The sequence below is a fragment of the Trichoderma gamsii genome (genome assembly GCF_001481775.2).
Source record: "Trichoderma gamsii strain T6085 chromosome Unknown Scaffold_1.2, whole genome shotgun sequence".
Taxonomy (NCBI): Eukaryota; Fungi; Ascomycota; class Sordariomycetes; order Hypocreales; family Hypocreaceae; genus Trichoderma; species Trichoderma gamsii.
The window spans coordinates 315,035-335,092 of NW_020171338.1; the positions used below are offsets into that span (position 1 = coordinate 315,035).

General features: G+C 50.5%; 5 protein-coding genes across 5 annotated transcripts; 3 read left to right on the forward strand and 2 right to left on the reverse strand.

Annotated features, from left to right (window-relative positions):
* Window positions 1-1,907: 1,907 nt before the first annotated feature.
* On the reverse strand, window positions 1,908-3,428 carry TGAM01_v200090 (hypothetical protein; the record flags this gene model as incomplete). The annotated part of the gene is made up of 1 exon (XM_018804640.1): window positions 1,908-3,428. The coding sequence occupies one exon, from the start codon at window positions 3,426-3,428 to the stop codon at window positions 1,908-1,910; it is 1,521 nt and encodes a 506-aa protein (XP_018662180.1).
* A 3,107-nt stretch (window positions 3,429-6,535) lies between these two features.
* TGAM01_v200091 (hypothetical protein) lies at window positions 6,536-7,353 on the forward strand (the record flags this gene model as incomplete). Its single annotated transcript, XM_018804639.1, has 2 exons — window positions 6,536-6,642; window positions 6,696-7,353. 2 exons carry the CDS (start codon window positions 6,536-6,538, stop codon window positions 7,351-7,353), a joined length of 765 nt encoding a protein of 254 aa, XP_018662179.1.
* A 3,762-nt stretch (window positions 7,354-11,115) lies between these two features.
* On the forward strand, window positions 11,116-13,889 carry TGAM01_v200092 (hypothetical protein; the record flags this gene model as incomplete). The annotated part of the gene is made up of 3 exons (XM_018804638.1): window positions 11,116-12,105; window positions 12,172-13,449; window positions 13,509-13,889. 3 exons carry the CDS (start codon window positions 11,116-11,118, stop codon window positions 13,887-13,889), a joined length of 2,649 nt encoding a protein of 882 aa, XP_018662178.1.
* A 2,487-nt stretch (window positions 13,890-16,376) lies between these two features.
* Window positions 16,377-18,188, forward strand: TGAM01_v200094 (hypothetical protein; the record flags this gene model as incomplete). The annotated part of the gene is made up of 1 exon (XM_018804637.1): window positions 16,377-18,188. One exon carries the CDS (start codon window positions 16,377-16,379, stop codon window positions 18,186-18,188), a length of 1,812 nt encoding a protein of 603 aa, XP_018662177.1.
* A 609-nt stretch (window positions 18,189-18,797) lies between these two features.
* On the reverse strand, window positions 18,798-20,033 carry TGAM01_v200093 (hypothetical protein; the record flags this gene model as incomplete). Its single annotated transcript, XM_018804636.1, has 2 exons — window positions 18,798-19,516; window positions 19,586-20,033. The coding sequence occupies 2 exons, from the start codon at window positions 20,031-20,033 to the stop codon at window positions 18,798-18,800; spliced, it is 1,167 nt and encodes a 388-aa protein (XP_018662176.1).
* Window positions 20,034-20,058: the final 25 nt, after the last annotated feature.

Consider the following 20,058-nt stretch of genomic DNA (forward strand, 5'->3'; position numbering starts at 1 on the left):
ATGTCCTAAAATTGGACGGGGATGAAGAGGATATGAAAAACAAAAAGTAAAGTAGGCTGTGGCTGGATTCCGGGAGTTGGGTGTGGAAATCACAAAAAATCTGGGTGACTGGTAGCGTCAAAAAAGGAAGAAACGCTGGCTAGTCCTAGGCGCTTGGGAAGAGCGCTCTCTAGGAGAAGAAATCAAACCTCCTAATTTTTTTTCCTTGTTCTCATACAATTTTTTTCTTCCATCAACCTGTGTCCATTCAATTGAGAAGATACCGAGGGCATCTGAAGAGTTTGTTTTTTTTTTGCATTTTTCACTCTCCTCGATTTTCTTGCATGGGTGCAAATAATGATATGCCAAAAGAAAGAAAATAAAGCCGAGGTTTTTCATGAAAATGATGATGACAATGCTGCCGCTGCTGCTGCACGGCGGGCTGAAACCGCATATGGAAAGGCATGAATGATAAGTGGACTAAGCATAGACTCGGTAGAATGGAAAATACGGATTGAAACCGTTTTCAAGTTAAGGGATTGTGCATGATACTTGCAAACTGTGATGTTGTTCAGAAGTAGATACGAGTATTTCTCCAGAACCGATTGGCATCTCCATGTAGTTAGTAGTAAGAATGCGGAAGGTTTGTATTTCTATTGTGTTGCTGAAAAATAACCCAAGCAGAAGAAACAGAAAAAGACAGAAACATTGGTCCTGAGATAATAAAAAGAGCTATACAAGCAATGATAATTAAGATGTATAGTTTGTAGATTCTCATTTTTAACCTGTTGATGTGGAGTACGTTAGAAGTGCTCAGTTAACTTCTTAGCTCATGGACTTGTATTCCGAGCTAAGCTTGATAACTTGTGCTATATGCTCGCACAAAGACCCATCTGACAAGACAAACTCGTCTTCCAACTTAAATCACACTTAGAGGCTGTAATACCGATAGTCTTCAATCGACGTACGTGGCGCTTTTATCTCGACACAAGGCACCAAGAGTCGAATAATCAGTTTCACCTTCGTCATGCTTGTCTACTCTATCGAAATGCCTTAATCATACGTTCAAAGAGCCTCCTCTGTTTATCGTTATCCTTCCACCACGAGGAATTCCAAGGCTGAATAGAATTCAAAAACATCTTATTCATGAAACGCTCGTTGATAAAGAGGAATAACAACGGGACTGGCGAAGAGACTTTACTAGAGAACAAACCGTGTAGCCAGCCATTGGCTAAGAAAAAGAGATGATCTAGCTCCTCACGTCTAGAAGCAAACAAGACAGCAGACTGACAGATACAAAAGCCAAAAAATGAATGGCCATTTGAATTAATATTTTGATTTTATTACGTCTAGCAACTCAATCCGCCCGCCTTAGTCAACCGCTCCCACTCCATGTGTGTTATGGAACGCCATCCACCATAGAAGTGACAGCCCAAGCAAAACAACAAAAAAAAGACAAGGACAAAAAAACAAATAACTATGCCCAGCCCACCAGAGTCGTAGGAATTATCATCCAATCATCACGCTTACTCCAAAAGCGCTCTTCCTTTTCTCCCTCCTTTGTTACAATCGCATTGTAGTGATGCGACCCAGAAATTTCGCTAGTCTCAAGAGAGCAGCAAGTATATCTTTCAGTATCCTCTTTTAAATTTGAAGCCAGCCAAATACACCGTATCTCCTTTATATATTCATCGTGTTAAACCATCTCAAGAGAGAACCTCGGCTAATGGTAGGTACTCCGGCGATGGGATGGTGATGCCAAGCAATTAGTTGTATATCCACTTCCAAACATGAGCAGCTCTAACATATCTCTTATACTGTATTCCTCTTCCACTTTAAAATACACGAAAATACGAAAATCAGCTTAATATTTCCGGCTCAAGGGATATTTCCAGCTCATTGTCAAGTTATCTGACAAGCTATTTTCATCAGCTTATCTCTGCTGCTTCACCAGATGCGTCTGTGTTGATAGGTTTCGCGCTCGGCTCTTCTTGCGCAGTTGTTGGGATTTCTTCTGACTTATTTCCTGCGTCTTGGCTTGCTCTTCTTTCAGACTCCTGTAGTTGAGTCAAGGTAGGAGTGCTGATTTGGCTGCCCCCTCTCTGTCCATGGTAGTGAACTACTTGAGGAGGGGCTTGGCCGGCTTGAATACCAAGCTGTTCCGTTGGATACGGGTTGAGGTCTTTGCTCGAAGTCGAAAAAGTAGAGACAATTGGTTGGTGATATCCGTTGGTCGAAGTGCTTTGCGTGGGAGTATGGCCGAAGTTGTTGTTATGCTCTGTCTGGGTTGGGGTGCCCGCATCATTGGGAGATCCAGATGCATCGACAAGAGCTCCAGTCAGGCTGTTCATCCCTCCTTCGATATCTCGGAGTAATCGAACGTATTCTTCTGGAACCAAGCCGCTCTCCTGAGTCTTTGGGTCTTCTGCCACCAACCAGCCCTGTCCGTGGCGGTAAGACACCCAAATGATCTGGCCTTCCACCAATGGCAACTCGTTCTCGTTCTCTCGTTCAAAGTCGAAGAGAGCCACGGCCTTACCATGAAACTCTTCATCGGGAGAGGTAATGGTGAACTGATAGTCACGCGAGTAGCGGGATTGGTCCACTCCAGGGCCGCCCGGTGATGATGAGCGGCTGGAGTCCGAGCGGTACCCATCCATGTCGTTTTCACGGCGTTGCGAGTATTGGTATGTATGGCCATGATGTCCTTGATCTGGGGGGTATGTGACAAGTTCACCGCCGGGCCCATTCGCTTCGCCTCCACGGCTCACATAGTATCGCTCGCTTCCGTCTCCGCCAACTCCCAGGTAGTAGCTCTGGCTATCGTCATAGCTAGAGCTAATAATGGCAGATTGGCCTCTGTCAGGGTCGCGACCAGTGCGCCCTCTGCCAGTATGGAGAGCTGCTGAGGTTGATTTGTGCTTCCGGTGTCTTGTAGAGACCACCGGGCTCTGTAAGTCTTCATCTTCGCTATAGGGAGGGCCGTCCCCAAAATGAATTGGCGGTAAATCGTGGGCTCGGCTGAATCCATCCGGTGTCCATGAATCCCACGGCATCTTTTGGTCCCACGAGACAGACGGCTCGGAAAGCCGCCTTGTTTCACTCATGGGCGTCGTAAGCCCAGACGGCGGCCCTGAGGGCTCGGGTGGCGGCCCGTAGTGCATGGGATGCATGATGGGATATGCGAAGTCGCGCACCTGCGTGTAGGCCAGACTCGAGGGGAACATGGGGAACACGTGAGATTGAGGCCGCGATCGGGGGGGCAGCGATCCGGTAACAGAGTATTGTGACAATCTGTTCTTGGACGCATATGACAGTGGTCGGGATAATGTACTATGGCGATTCGATGTCGAAGCGTTCAGCGGGGCTGGGTCAGAGTCGATTGCGTCTGGCATCGTCGAAGCGAGGTCCGCCGGGGACGCTGCTGCTGTGGGCGAATTCATCGACATTGTTGCGGTTGCGGTCATCCCTCCAAGGTGCTGCAGTCCGATGCCACCAGAGAGAATCCAGCGCTGCTGCCTCTAGCACCACGCCTCGGCCCTTGGGAAACCAACTTGAGCAGCCGCCGGCAGGCAAGCAGGCCTTTATCCAAATTCTTCCAGCGCAAGTCGAAGCAGGATGGTTGTCTCCGGGACAGCGTCTGTGCTGTGTCTCTGGTTGTAGCGGAGCGAGTTTCGGTGTCGGCGAGAGCAATACAGACAGAGATCGGCTCTGCGGAGGTGGGAGGCTCAGAAAACCCTAATCTGAGACAAGCGGTCGCTGGTGTGTCAGAGCAGGGTTGTTTGCAGAAGAGGCGTGAGGGAGGCTAGGGCGGTGATCTGGAGGGATGCTGGTTCTGATGACAGCAGAAGTGCTAGGACTGCAGTTGACGGGTGCCCCCTGCGCTGCTGCAGAGGCGCTGCGGGTGACGTTGGAGGTCCTGACGCAGATTTCAAGATGCGAGGGACTGGGCGAGTGCGGGAGATGGCGAGGCTGCCTCGCGGAGCAGAAGTTTAGCTTGGAGTCGATCGAAGCTGAGCGATCACACAATGTACCGCCAAAGTACTTGCGCTGGCTGAAACGCACTCTATTAGTACTCTGTTAGTGGCGAACCGCTGTCAACGTCCAGTCGGCTTCGATATAGGGCTAAATCTGGTCGCCGTCCAGCTGGAGTCAGCGCGTCGCCCGCTAATTCTACTGGCCGAGCCGCAGCCAGTCCAACGAGTCCGCGCCTGAAAAGCAGAGGCTAATATGCCTATCAACGTAAATTTGATGGATGGAATCGGTAGCGCCAGAATGGGCGAGCGGCAAGGCGAGCCGCTGATGGTTAATTTTGAGTTGTTTCGTTGGATTGGGTATATGCAAGTAATCCTCTCCCGTCTCAGGTATAAGTTGACAGCTTGGTTTCTGCGAAGCGGGGTGTTGATGGCCAAGTTGCGCAGCAGCTCCAAGTCGATATCGGGATGAGTGCCAAGGAAGTGGCTGAGTCTCTGGCGTCGTGTACAATCGCAATAGCATGGACTTTTGATTATTTACACGGATAGTTCAGTCAAATGCCACGGAGCCATTGCCTGGGACAAATGGTGAATGTTTCGTACGCCAGCTTAGAGAGACTGGACGCTGCAGCCTATTTCATACATGACCAACACTGGATGTGCCGAGGGAAAGCAGCCAGTACTAGGACACCTAATAGAACTCGGTGGGATCAATATTTCAGTTAGATTAGGCCATCAGACGAATTCCGTTAATTCTTATGCAAGATCAGCTACTTCGTGGTAATACCTCATGTCCAGCTGCCAGTACGTGTATTCGACAGACGGAGTAATACGCCTCAACACTACCACATACTGTATGTACCATTATCTCTGGCGCGTGGGAGATCTGTCGCTACCACATTACCTGGTAATAGTACCTCGTAATACCTAGGTACCTACCATGCCAATATGGAGGATTACTACCTCACCTACTATAAGCCCGTGGGAACCGCAAGTCTGGGTTTTGCTGCTCTAACCCCACATAGGGGCTCTAAACCTCAAACATGGTCCAGGTTCATACGAGCAGAATTGGGATTGGTAGCAATTTCGTTTCCATCTCTGATTTCCGCGGTCAGAGTTAGCTCGGTCAGGTTCCACGGAAGCTATAGTGGTATTATTCGTTGACCAGGCTGATTTTGGGCGGTATTACCTTCAATGGTTACGTTGCCATGAGGTTGCTCTGAGGTTCAAGTGGACGGGAGATTTGCTAAGTGGCGTGCCAGATGCCTTGCCCAGAACGGCGGGAATACCTGTATTGAGTGTGTTGAGCAAACCAACGCACCCGCGCATGAGACTGATGTTAATTAGTACCTACTCTTCAGAGAGTGGAGGATCTACGATACTGTCACATGTAAGAAGCAGGATGCAGACTGCGTGATCTCTTGCTTAGAGTGGACTGAAGAGCAGAATCAACGAGATGAGATGCACAACCCCAGATATTCAAGACGCAAGACACCGTACGAGTGTCTCACAGTGCAATTTCCCAGAACCCTTCCTGACACATTCCGTCTGGCGATGGCAGGCTTTTAATAACACATGAGAGGAATACCTACAGTGGCATCCGTGCTTCTATTTTTGGACAGCGGCTGCGGGCAGGGGTTGGTCCACGCCAGACGCTGATTGGGAGAAGCCTAAGCGTCGTTCGTTTCAGGTTATGCGCGTGCCTGCAGGCCAATCATAGAGCTACAAAAGGACTGCGATGGGGGCAACTTTCGGGGGAACCAAATTTCATGAGGATGCCTCCAAACAAGGCAGTTGGTACTGCCCAAGTACAGCCTTTGTACTGCATGAAACGCTCTCATGGGTAACAACTTGAAGTACCTACCATATGCTTGCTCCTGTATATTTCATGTCCCGTGCTCCGTGGAATTTTGCAAAATGCTTTTCTCTTCTACAGAATTTTATCATAGAATCCAAGTCATAAAATAGTCGCTTTGTGTGAGCAGTCCATGCATCAGTTGGGAAAGAAAATGAATTATGGCAGTGCTCATGTTCATCTCATTCATACAAGGCTTGTTGGAGGGCCGTAATTACCTAATACAGATATCGAGCTAAGCTATCAGCCCGCGATTTACCCGTAGGTCGCCTAGAGCTCCACCGCCAACTTTTCCTTTCACCTCACGACTTTCAAAAGCTTCAATATTGCTTTATGCTCGAGCGAAATTAACGAGCCCCAGCGTCGCACAGCCAGCACCCGCCAATGGCTGATACTGGATGAATGCGGACAGATACATGTTACGCTTATCAAAGGTAGGAAATGAATTATGAAACACCCGTGAACCCCCTTCTTCTATGATGAACCCTTTATTGGAGCTGTCTGAGCAATTGCGCTCTGATGAGAAATTTTTTTTTACTTAATATACGATTCAAACTGATGAAGAATTCTGCAATTTTCAATCGCGCTACCACTGGAAGTTTCAAAAGTTTGCTAACGCTAGTGGATTCGAACCAGATTTAACTCACTGCCTTGAGCTGGATAATGCAACATCCTCTTTCGTGTAGCTATCACGTAACCTCTTGCCCAGGATAATTAACTATTCAACATGGAGACTGCGAATGGTACGACAACGGAGCAGAATGGCTCGACACAAAATGAGAATGGAGAGTACAAGCTCAGATTCTGCACTGTTTGCGCAAGCAACAACAACAGGTCGGTCTCAATGGCAGATGATCCCTTTTGCGTTCTTCCTAATATAAATCCAGATCCATGGAAGCTCATCTCCGACTCTCGCAAGCCAATTACCCTGTAATCTCCTTTGGCACCGGCTCTCTCGTCCGGCTACCGGGCCCGACAATCACCCAGCCAAACGTGTATCAGTTCAACAAGACATCGTACGATAGCATGTACAAAGAATTAGAGGCGAAAGACTCTAGACTGTATCGGAACAATGGTATTCTGAACATGCTAGGAAGAAATAGAGGCGTTAAATGGGGGCCCGAACGTTGGCAAGATTGGCCCGTTGGGGTCCCAAGGCTGCAACACTCCAGTGACAAGGGCAGCGAGGGCGTGGAAGGCGGTGTCGTGGACGTAGTCTTCACCTGTGAAGAGCGGTGCTGGGATGCCGTCATTGACGACCTCCTCAACCGTGGCTCTCCGTTAAATCGCCCGGTACATGTGATCAACATTGACATCAAAGATAACCACGAGGAGGCTGCCGTTGGTGGGCAAGGCATTCTCGATCTTGCCAATTCTCTCAATGCCGCCGCCGAAGAGGAGCGAGGCGCGATAGGCTCGGCGGCTTTTGACAGCGGGAGTGCGTCTGCCCGAGCGAGTTTTGACGAGCGAGTTCCAGAGATTATTGGCGCCTGGCAAGAACGTTGGCCTAATCTACCATCAACCTGGACTCTGGCGTGGTTTTAATGGAGAGATGGGCCCGACAAATCTCGCTACGTCATCTTTGTTTTTTTTTTTTGTTTTTTTTTTTCACGGCGACTATGAGCACTTTGGATTTGGCGTGGCGTTTGGGCGACCTTGCAGGTAGTGATTTGGCTCGTTTCTTTTAATTGGGTGCATGAGAACACGCATAAGAATTTCATACCAAGCACATGACGGCCCTGCGAACTCTTGATGGCTAATATTCTAATCAAATGGCCATGGGAAAATGTCTGGTCCTCATATTTTCGATTCCTCCGCTGTAGGAATGAATGATTATACAACAGTAAAATCTGCGTCTTACCGGATGGCATAAACACACCACGCAGAATAAGGTGCTGTGCTGTGCTTAGCTTTGTCTGTTTCGCGCATGCCCTAACACAAGAAATGTGGCGTTCCTCGGATCAAATCGAAACCTCGTATATGCATCAACCCGCGTCTAGCCCGGGCAGCTTGCAGCCTTGCTAGATTGCCGGCATTTAGTCTGCCAATCGACTGTGCTCCGGACTACTCCAATGCAAGATCTCCAATGACATGTTCCAGATTGGCTTTGGTGAGATGAGATGAGTAGATAACGGCACGGGAATCTTACATTGTTGGTTTCGGGAAGCACCCGAAGAGTGGGTAACAGGAGAAGATGGTGGGAGGAGAATGCAATGAAACGCTCGTGGTATGGTTCGTATTGCATTGTAAATCTTCCAGTTTCTGCTATAAAAGACTGCATGACAATTGCTCAAGTTTGAAGAAAATTATAATGTTTACTCTCTTTGCTGTTCTGGTCTGGCTCGAGCACCAACGCGCTATTCTCTGAGACTGGGAACTCTTTTCCTGATAACGCAGGGGGTAATGATCATTAAATGCGTATGGTAGGTCGCGTGTTGACGCTCAAAGATGTTGATAGTTGTCATATTAGTAATAGTTTAGGTCGATGATAGTTCATAATGTCCATTTGGAGAAACCTCTCTTATCAGGTTCGATATTAAGACGAAGCACTATCACCGTCGCATTGTCTCACGCGCATGACTGATATCAGCAATGGATACTAATGCCCGGACAGTTATTACAGAGTAGCATTGGCAGCAGCCGAAAGCACTAGCACCAGACGCTATCGTCATGGATGGCCAGGGCAGCTGGATTGGCTGCAATCAAGCATGGGTCTATACCTACTACACGTAATCTACGAGATTGCCCTCGATGCAAGATTAGCTGAGAGCTTCGCAGGACGACTGAATTGTTCACAAACTTTCGCGACTGCCACCAAATGATCATGCTTGTAGATGGTCGGACGCAAACAACTTCCCGTTGTTGAAGCTTTACTATTTGTGTATCTAATACGAGCACAGCAGCATACGAAGCGCTATATATAGATCAGAGCAAACTCCCATTAACCTCCTCTGTGCCACCATACTGGGGGCAACAGATGTTAAATCACCGAAACTTGGCTGCCTTGTATCGGATTCTGGTGAAGACAGAGCCCCTGTTTGGCGGACCACAGGCATACGAAGTCATGAGGATGGAAAAAGAAAGATCAAGTAGGAGTAAATCAAGCATGTGTTGCCACAGCTCGATGGTACTCTTGGGCCTTGTCCTGGTTGCAGCCTCTTATCTAACGGTTTTCATCAACGTTGTGAAGATCATATATTCGATATTGCACGTACTTGTATACAAACGCATAATATGTGAAACATATGTAGAGTAGCCTAAAAGATTCCACGTGCTGTCTGACAACTAAAGTTGACATGCAGAAAAGAAAAAGAAGAGTAAAAAAAAAGTTAATATCTCAGTTGCAAGCATTCTGGAGGCCTCGTTCCTGGATCATGAACCGCACCGCAACAGCCCCCCAAAAAGCGCCACTCTGGCCCCGATCAATACCTAGCGTTGGCGATTGCAGAGCAAATCAGGACCCGGCGAGACCGCAATTCAGGGGAACATGCCCACTCCCCCAGCTCTAGCCGAAGGGCTATTCGAATGGCGCCAACGCCACGAGGCAAGGCACGGAAGACTCGCATCTGTTTTTGTTCAAGGGACTCCTGCTTTATCCTGGGGGCCACAGCTCGGCACACGAAATGATTGAAATTACAGATGTAAGTATTTGAAAAAACAAGAAGAAAAAAAAGAGGTGCGAAAGAGGACTATGTAGTAGAGTGGATGGACACAGCAATTGGCAGTTTGTCTTTACGCTGTGGTTGAGTGCTAGTCACAAGCGCTATTATATGCACAATTGCACACCGACGATTGGGGATCGGTGGGGAACGACTATCTCATGACCTACTGTAGCAGCCAGCCAGTGATGATTTGTAGCATCGAAACCAGAAGATGGTCCGTACTATAGAACTTGTCCTATGTACATGTTTGCAGTAAGGTACATGTAAGCAAGTGGTGAAAGCTTGCAACCCGCACAGCTGCTAATTGTATTAGCGAGATGCACTACAGAGGGCTCTTCCCCTGGCCTTGTCCAGTCTGCTGCTGATGCTGTAATTCGCATGTGCTAGGCCCAGGTACTCCGTACTTTAAATTACCACCGCCACTGCTGCCCGCGCAGCGGTTCCTTTTATTGCTGGCCGCCGATCGATCTCTGCTGTTGCGTCAGCCCTTCCAGTCCTGCCTTTTTCTGCAGCGGCGTCTCTCCCTTCTATTAACCGCGTTCCCTTCTTGAATCTCCCTCCTTCCCTTTCCAACCCTTGTTCAACTTGACTAGTACAAGTGTTTTGATTTTCACAGTTCCATCCATATCTCTTTTTGAGTGAGCATTGCGGAAAGTACACGCTACCTGCTAGCATTGCTTGTCTCCCGTGCCAAGCTCCATCTCGCTCTCTCTCTCTGCACTTGTTCCCTTCCCAACCCCGACGGGGCGCTGTCTGGAAGAAATTGCACTCGACTCTGATTTACCAACAAGGGAATAGCAGCTCATTTCCGACCTGCGCCAGATCTGTCCAGCAGAGGCTCCAAAGCCCCCCCCTTTTGATTCACCCCCGGACGTGTGGACAATCAGCCCTTTCGATTCGAGCTGCGGCATCCCTGCCTTGCTGTTTCAAGCGCCGTCGCGAATTTTGCTTCTTCCCGGGTCTTGCGCCACGCCGGTTCCTTTCACCCAGCAGATACTTACACACGAGCCCTGCCGGCGCCTGTCTGTCGAGTACTTGCCTGGCCGCGTGTACCGCACGGCTCGTCCCAAAGCAAGTTTCTTCCTGGCAGCAGCAGTCCCGAGAAGGGACTCACAGGGCTTTGCGGCTCTCAAAAACTGCCGGCGCACCAACTGGCCCATCCGCCCTTTTAGCGACCTCAACCTCGTGGGAACGCCCAGTTTACGGCTTCCTAGACCCTCCCTCATTCCTGACTGTGCTCAGCGGCCGGTCCATTTGCCAACTGAACTGTACTGTACTAGTCCTCGAGCTTCTTCCCTGTTTGTCACCCCCAACGACAGCCCAGCTTTCAGCTTTTCCCATTGATCTCAACAACGTCCATCCATCCCATCGTGCCCAGCCTGCTACTGGATAGCAGCACTCAGCAGCAGTTCCCAGGGGTGCCACACTGTGGGGAACGGGCCTTTTTAGCACCAGGACAGGCGTCGTCGTCGCCGTGGCTTTGGGACTGGTTCTCGGTGGCGTCTGTTTGGCACGACACTACGCTCGCACAGTACTTGGACTTGGCAGGCACACAGACACAAACCGCCAAAGCCTCTCCATCGTGTGGCGTCTAAGCTAGCCGCTTTCTTTCCTCTTCCTACTCTCCTCCTGCTTCCCTCCCACCATGAGCACCATCAGCGATCGCAATGCGCCGCTCTCTCCAGTGTCTGTAGGCGGCAGCGAGTGGTCCTTCTCCCGATATCAGGCCAACGACAACGGAATCCTCCCTCCTCACGGGAACCTCGTGTCGCCTCCCAACTCTGGAGGTTCCCCTGGGATCATGAGCATGAATGGCTTCCCCCCGGGGCCTACGAACACCGGCGGCCCGTCACCACCGCCCTCTGTGGGCCGATCTAGCAATGGCATGAACATGTACGCGCGGAGCGAGGCTGGAGGCGACAACTCGCCCATTGCCCCGATAGACGAGAACGTCCTCGGCGAACACTATGTTGCTCTGCGGGCTTTCCTGCAGCAGCGCGATCCGAATTCCAAACAGCAGCCCAACAAGGCCCGCGACAAGCTGCTGCGACTCTCCCCGGTGCAGTTCTTCGAGTTGAGTACGGACGTCTACGATGAGCTGGTGCGTCGCCAGACAGCAGCACGCATTCCTCCCAATGCGCCAAACGTGCCGCCAGGCTTCCTGTTACCAGAGAAGACCTTCCACCCGAAGCGGAACCAGGCTCGCCAGAGATTGTCATCACTCGGACCTCCTCGATTTAGGGATCTTGCGGCCGATGTGTTTCACGAGCTGGAGCGCAGGTTTCCGCAATTCGTGGGCGGCGACATCCCCCGTATGGGCAGCTCCATGTCCAACAGAGGCGGCCCAATAAATCGCACAGGGACTCCCGTTAATGGCGGCGACTACCCGCCGAGGGGACAGAGCCGCGGCCGAAGGCCATCAAACGCCAGCTCCATCAGAGGACCGCCGCCGCTTGATGCGTACGGCGTGCCTCCATCACCCAGCATTCCTAATGGCAACTACGCTCGACCAATGCCGCGGCACCCTACTCAGAATAACACCATTGTCCCTAACAAGAGCACTATGATTGAAGAGGATGACGATGGCTCTGATGCTTATGGAGCTGGAGATGGAGAAAATGGAGGAACTTCAGAGGTATGCTTGTGTTTACTTTTTCTTCTTAATTTGTTTATGGTGTGGCTAATATCAAATTTGCGATAGGCGGATAAGAAAGTAATCGAGGACTACGAGGCAAAGGTGAAGGATTTGGCTGCCAGGCTCACAAGCATGGAAGACGCAATGAAGAAGAAGGAAGAGGAAATGAACAGTTTGCGAGACAACCAGTCACAAGCCGCAGCCACAGAAGAAGAAAAACAGGAATGGGCAGATCTCCGCTCAAACCTCGAGAATAAACTAACAGAAGCGGAGAGTATGAGCAACTCACTGAAGCAAGAACTGGAGCGTGTGCGCGAGGATCACGAACAGGAAACAAAGCAGCTCCGAGAACAGGTACGGCAGAGCATGAGCCAGATGTCCTCTACAAGCATACATGAGGATTTGCAACGAGAAAATGACGAACTGCGACACTCGCTGCAGCAACAGCAGCAAGTGACGGAAGAGGCGCGAGCCGAGGCTCAAGAGTTTTTGCGTGAGATGCGACAGCTTTCTCTGCAAAGTGGATCAAAATACGAAAGACAGGCAGAGCTTGAAAAGACGATTGCACAACTGGAGCACGAAGTTGGCGAATGGAGGAACCGCTACGCGAAAACCAAGACTCAGATCAGAAGCCTTCGAGGCTCTTCCGCTGGATTCAGCGTAGACGGAGAATCCACGAAGCTACCAAGCGACAACACCCTGCTGGATGAGCGTGGCCAGGTCAAGGATGTCCACGTCACCAAGTACCAGATGGCCATCGACGAGCTTTTGCAGAAAGTTCGTGAAGAGAGCCCGGAGACTGTCATCGATGCCATGAAGGGGGTTGTGGTTAGCGTCCGGCGAATTACGAGAGACCTGGACGAGGCTGCACCACGCGGCAGCGAGGCGGCCCAGCAGCATGGAAAGCTTAGGGCAAGAATTTCTGCCACTGCAAACAATCTGATCACCGTCTCCAAGAGCTTTGCGACGAGCTCTGGCATCACGCCAATCGCCCTTGTCGATGCTGCAGCGTCTCATCTCACAGTCGCTATTGTTGACATGCTCCGAGCTGTGAAAATCCGACCAACGCCTCTTGAGGAGTTGGAAGACGAGGAAGACGGGTCTGTAACTCCCATCGACTCCTCCGGTTTCTTTTCCCCACGCAGCGTTGCTCGAGGATCAGCAACCCAGGACGGCCTACCTCCTGCTCCTGCTTTCAAAAACCTTGCCAGTATTAGGGCGAGCATCGAGTCTTCGGCCTATAGCCCTGTAAACTCCCCTCGAGAATCGATGGCTCCATATGCAAAGGGGGTGCCCAATGGACACAGTGATGAGCATAACGACGGCCAGATCGAAGGTCTCCAGGTACGGGCTTAAGGCGACAATTCGCAATCTCGTATACGGCATGACTGACGATGGTTCAGATCTATCTTGAAGACCAAAACGCACTGTTATTATCCGACGTCCATAATCTTGTTGAATGTATTCGCGCCAATGGGAATATCCGCCAAATTTCCATGGAAATCGACTCCATTAGCGATATCGTTAGCAACCTTGTCTCGGAGACCCAGAACACCGGCCGCGGTAGCATGGTGACTCGCCTAAGCAAATGCCGGGACCACCTTGTCGAAGCAAAACATCGTGGACAGGACATGGCAGATTCAGGAGCTCATGAACAAGAATGGGGTAACTGGACCCAGACATTACCACCCATTGCTTTCGAGGTTGCTCAAGAAGCCAAGGAGCTTGTTGATGCCATAGGAGAGCTGGTAGCATCATCACGAGATGCAGATGACTTTTCATGAGATTGACAAAGTGTCATTAATCATTAATTAGGATAAATCCTTTCTAGAGAAGTGGACCAAGAAGGATATTTGGTGGACTACCTATGGGCATTGGTCGAGCTCTTCAACGGTGCTATACTACCTTACCTACCTAGTCGCTTTTTCAGACCACGGTGGCAGTCCTCCCTTTCTTCCGCGTTTCATCTCTTCTTTTTTTCTTCTTCTTTCCTCTTTTTCTTGTCTTTTTTCTTTTAGGGGCTGGGCAGGAGTCTCAATACCCCTTGTGTATATTTTCTTGACAGCAAAGCTTTGTTTGTTGGTTGCTTTTACTCCACATGATATGACTGGCTTTTTTTTTTTTTGGCCTGGTTACCGGGATGCGGGAAAGAATGGCCTGACGAATTTATGCAGTCGGGAGAAATAAATGTGCTGGTTGGCTTTTGAGCGGTGCGAGGAGGCATCGCCAGTAAACGACGGGTACTCCGGGTGGACAGGGTGGACAAAGCTGTTTGTGAGCGATAAAGGGTTAGCTACTAGCCCATAGAGAGAGATGAATAAATTAACACGGCGCATGAAACGCTGTTCTTTCCCTCCTAAATTACATGTTTTGTTTTCTGTCTCCTGGTATGTGTGTGGTTGAATTGCGTAGCCGTATTGGATATTTCCGACTTGATATGACTTCTAGTCTAGTACCTTTTATAGGCACCGACTGGCGATAGCTACATGTACTTGTTTTACCCATACTGTCTGTCGAGTTCAAGGGTGCAAACTGAATACTACTACTGTTGAAATATTCTGAACCTGGAGATGATAAAGCTGTCATACGTGAGGGTTGTAGTGGCTGAAAATCACATCTACTGGGATCCAAAGCGGCCTACCAGACCCCGGACGGCTCCCCCGCATCACCAAGACGAGAGATCGCATATCCCGGAAGGGCAACTGATCCCTGTTCCCGCGGCCGGAGTGATGAACGCAGCCAGCATTGGGCCGATGCGATCTGCGCGCCAAGGGCCAAGAGGGCAGCAAAAGGCACAATCAAAATGCAATGAGAAGCGACAGAAACACTTAAACTTGCCCAGCTGCATGTGCTTACAACCACAAGCTACTAAATCGCTAAAGTAACAAAGCATCCTGGGGCTGCTCAACCAACTGCTTCTCTGCACCGCTAGGCCTATTGGGTGCCCCCAGTGGCACAGCGAGTTTCCGGATTCGGCTCCAGGCTTTGTCTCCAGTCAGCCAGATATGCGCCTCTTGCGCGCGCGAACTAGTGATGCAAAGCGCATGATCTCGCTCGCTTGGATCGTTGTGTGACGTACGTAAACGCACGACGGACGATTTTCTGGCCCCCTTTTGGCCAGATTGGGGGGAGGGTTGCATTATACACACGACTCAGTAGTTTGTTTCCAGGCAGCGTGCAGGACGAATTCGGCTTTCGCACGCCTTTCTTTGCACAAGACAGGATAAGGAAGCAGAAAGTATTACAGCAAGATTCCAAAATGAAGATGAAATACAATGAAAATCATAATGGTTTTTTTATTTGAGCAAAAGGAAAAAAAGTCTGCCAGCTGAACAGCCAGTATCGTCTAGCACCGCAACCAAAGGAAAACGAAAACGCCCCAAAGGCTGCTGTTGCCACCACCACTTTTTCCTTCTACTACACATGCATGTACCTATTGAGAGTTTTTGCTTTTTCCCTCTTCCTCCCTTTTTACTGTCTTTTCCCATGTACTCCTATACTTCTCCTTTAGCCTGCATGCACGCCCGCCATCTCGAGGCCGGCCTGGTAGCAGGTACCCGAAACTAGCTCCAACGCAACGGAGAGGCCGAAAATTTTGCGATTCAGGTCTCTTCGTCGCGAACGTTTTTGGCCCGTCTTTCTTTTTTGCTTCGATCAATGTTTATTATCTTGCGGGACTCTTCTACTTTCTTTTGTAACGATCAATCCAGACTTCAGCTTCTGCTCTCCGTTCTTCTTTCTCTCTCGCTCGTCCTTGAAGCCATAGGCTGCTGACTTCTAGGCTTGACGCCTCGTCCGATTGCCGGTCTCGTTCTACTTATTTTCTCCTTGCCGCCTGTTGTTTGTTGCGCGCAGCCAGCCCTACCGCTTTCTCTACCGGGTCGCATAGCTTCGCCTTTGACGGCCGCCTCGTTTCAGCCCTGCATCTGGTCAAAGACGGGCATCTCCTTTAATCCACGAATTATTTCACTTTTTTTATTTTTGGTAAAGAAAGAAAAGGAAGCCTTGGACGACAAGTACGGCCAACAGCATCAACGAAGCGGCCACGTTTTCAGCGCTGCCTTTAGAACTCCCTGCGGCGGCCCTTTCAAATTGATACCTGTACCTACATACTACAAGCTCTCTCTGCGTTACCACCCACCAGACCCACGGAGAGTCCGAGGAAGCCTGCCCGCATCTGCAGTCTATTTCGTTCCTATTCTCCCATAACACTTGCAGCGGCTTTCGGGGGTAACCCGGTGGGTACATTACGCAATTCTAGACGCTGTTCGATGGAGGCGAAGCGTCGCTACGAGGCCAACGATACGGCCCGCGACACCACTGACATCCCCCTTGGCGCGCAAGGCCGCCTGGAGGAGAGCCCTGCGGACATGGACGCCCCTCAGCCGTTGCTTTCGTCTCCGTCATGTGCGCCTCTTGAGAGGGGCGCTGGGCGCGCCATTGAGGCCGTCGCAGGCGAGGGCCTGGCAAACGGGCAGAGCTCAAATACGGAGCCTGCCGCTCAGCAAGTACGGCAGGACTTACAAGGACGGCTTCCTGCATCGCTTAGCAGCAGCAACAACAACAACAATAACAACAAAACCACGACGACAGCAGATCCCGATCTTGCTTGCGAACCTTTAGCAGCTGTAACCCTAACCCCCGGTGAAATGTCCTCGTCAGAACCAGTCGCCATGGAAGAGCCAGATCAGGCTACGAGGCCACAGTCGCAAGACGAAGATTCGAAGGTCTCTAGCTCTCTCCATCCTGTGTCAGAGATAGGAGAGCTGCCCGAGGAAGAGCTTGAGCTAGCTAGGTTTGCTAGCTCTTCAGAAAACTATAGCTCTTCCATCACTGGGAGCAGTCGAGCAAGCTCGCCCTTGAGCGAGCCAGATACTCACGGCATTGCATATACCTACGATGGACCACCGGGCCATAGGATCTTACACCTCAGACCAACAGCCGAACAGTGGGAGGATTTCCCTGCACTCCTGGCTTTTGCTCGCAACCTTCATGCTGAAGTCGACGGCTGCTTCAAGATCATCCTCCCAGAAGAGCTTCAAGACCCGCTTCCAGAGAAGGACTCGCAGTATGTGACGGCCAACGCTTATCGAATAAGACAGATCAACCACAGGACATTCTGGCAGGTCAGCACCGTACCGAGCGAAGGCGCCTTTTCATCTTCAGAGCCAGAGGGCGAGCTCTCTGGGAGTGTTGACGAGAATTTCAAGAAGCTAAAGACGCTTTTCAACAAGAGCAAGGACAAGCAGATGCGCAACGTGCGTTACCGAGTTGACGTCCCCGCGTGGACAGCTAAGCAGAGACGAGAAGCTGGCGTGCCAGACAGAAGCCCCATCCACCCGTTGGCCGGCGACAAATTGGACAAGACAAAAGCGATTATTCCCGGAATCCACACGCCGTATGTGTACGAATCAGCACAGCATTTCGGTGCTACTTTCCAGCTCCACGCTGAAGACTTTCGCCTTTCTTCCCTGAATCACCTTTACAAGGGTCGCAAGATTTGGATTGTGGTCCCTGCTACAGCCGTCGACATCGCCGAAGAAGCACTTAATCGAAAGGGCAAGTGTTCGCAATTTATGCGACACCGCGCCGAGTTCTTCTTCCCGGAGAAGCTCCAGAAAATGGGCATCCCGCATCGAATCGTCGACCAGCGACCCGGCGAGACCATTGTCATCCTACCAGATGCCTACCACGAGGGCTTCAGCACGGGATACACCTTGGCCGAAGCCAAGAATTATGCAGACGATGATTGGACGGCGGATACCTATCAGCCGTGCCAGCCGAGCTGCCAGCTCATGACGGCTATACCGGCGGAGTTCATGAGGCCGCTGCAAGAAGGGGAAGAGAGGCTCGATCTGTGCGCCGGCTATAAGGACGTTACGGACGAGGCATCAAAGGCTTCGGAGCAGCAGCAGCAGCAGCAGCAGCAGCCAGAAGTGGAAGAATCACTGCACGCCGAGATACAATGCAAATCAAATCCTACGCTAAAACGACCAATTGAACATACCATTCCAGACGAGATTGTGTATAAACATCCCAGGCTCAATCAAGATTTTAATCACTCTGTACATGCAAACGTCTGATGGTCGCCATGGAATATCTTTTTTGCATTTGGGACGTTTTTGAAAGCCTGTTTTTAATCCTGGACAAGGAGGAGTACCGTTGAAAGGGACAATAAGTGACGATGTAATGCATGGACGAATGGGTTTTCTGTTGATATCAGGAGTAATCAGGATGGGCGTATCTGTGTTTCTTTTTGTTCGCACAGGGATTGGTAAAGAAAAAAGGAAGCCGTACTGGCGGAGTTTTCTCTGGAATGGAAATAGAACTGAGGGTCGGAGCTGGGTGTTGGACTTTTGTAGGAGAATCACGACTCTCCTCTCTTTCATGTTTTTGACACTTGATTTTTCTACTGTATATTCCACAAGCAAACAAGAATGGGCGTTGTGACACAGCTCATGGGAATATCAATGTAGCAAATAAATTGATCTTGATCAATTAACCCATTCGATTTCTTTTCACCTCCAACATTCTTGCATTATTATCTTGACAAGATCCAACTCGCATACTCTATAGAGTGATTATTATAGAACATTATTCCTCGTAGATTCATGTATCAATTGCACCTCTCACAATCACCTGGATCATGATGGTCAATTTTATCTTTTCCATTCATCCATCATTTTTCATTCTCAAAATCCTCCACGTCTCTCCTGGTTCTGTCGAGCCATCTCGTCCCGGAAAGTATTCTTATTACCGCCAGTGGTGCCCTGCTGCTCAAACGTCTCGTTGATAGGAGTGCCAGCCAAGCTACCCAGAGCCTCACTATCGCGTCGACCAGCGATGGGCGCATCGTGATAATCTCCGTCTCTCAAGTGGTCATCCGCGTTGTGCAGCGGAACGCTATCCTTCCTCGAGTGAAAGATGTTTCGGCGAGCCTTGCGGCCGTTGTAGCCATGACGAGAGCGGCTCATGATGTTGCCGAGCTGGATGCGGCGGCTCTTGCGGTTCCACATGAAGAGGCCGACGACGATGAAGACGAAGCAGCCGAAAGCGAGAGGCAGCGCGATGGAGAGCGTATGACCCGTGGGGAGCTCGGTCTTTGAGTTCTGGGGTAAGGCGGGCTTCTGGAAAAGCACTGGGAGGGCAATGGAGCTGTTCTTGTCGTTGCTGCCCTTGGGAGCGCTCAGAAGGGTGATGGTGATGTTGTTGGTCTTCTCGCCCATGAGATAATCCTTTTTGACTTTAAGAGGCCAGAAGCCCCAAGAGGCTGGCACCTTGTTGTCGTCGAAGGTTTCAAGCTTAACCCACTCATTGCTTGTCCTGTTGAGATAGTCCAGGCGAACAGTGATTTCATAAGTCGTGTTGGTCTTGAAGTTGGTCTTGTTGTAGTAGTCGGGATCCCAAGTAACTGGAATGATACAATTAGCAACTGTGCCTGGCGGATTCGAATGCATATATATATATCGAGGTCACATACTGTAATAGGTGCTCCCCGTGAGAAGCGAGCTGTTCGTATACGGTGTGCAGAAGGGAGCGTCCTTGCCGTCCTTGTTGTAGCACCGCGAAAAGACTCCGTCATTGTTCTTGGATGTGGCGGTCGGGTTAGGCGGCTGGCCAGTGCTGGTTGTGATGACGCCCCAGCTCGTAAAGGTGTACACCGAGGCTGTGATATCGTGAGGCGCAACGTCGACAAGCGTGGGCGTTCCGCTGATGGTGGTGGCTTTTGGCGTGATGGTCTTGACGGGCGTGCCCTCGTCGCCGACGGTGACCCAAGCAGCGGTTGGATCGGCTCGAGGCTGGAGATGGGCGCGACGGTGTAGAGCCTCGAGGGCCTCCAATTCGGGATACGGAGCAGCGGTAGGCATGGCCGCGGCTGGGCTGCAGAGAGCGGCCGCGGCAGCTCCAAGAACCGCAATGGCATGCATCGTGGGTCGACAATCAAAGGTTTGT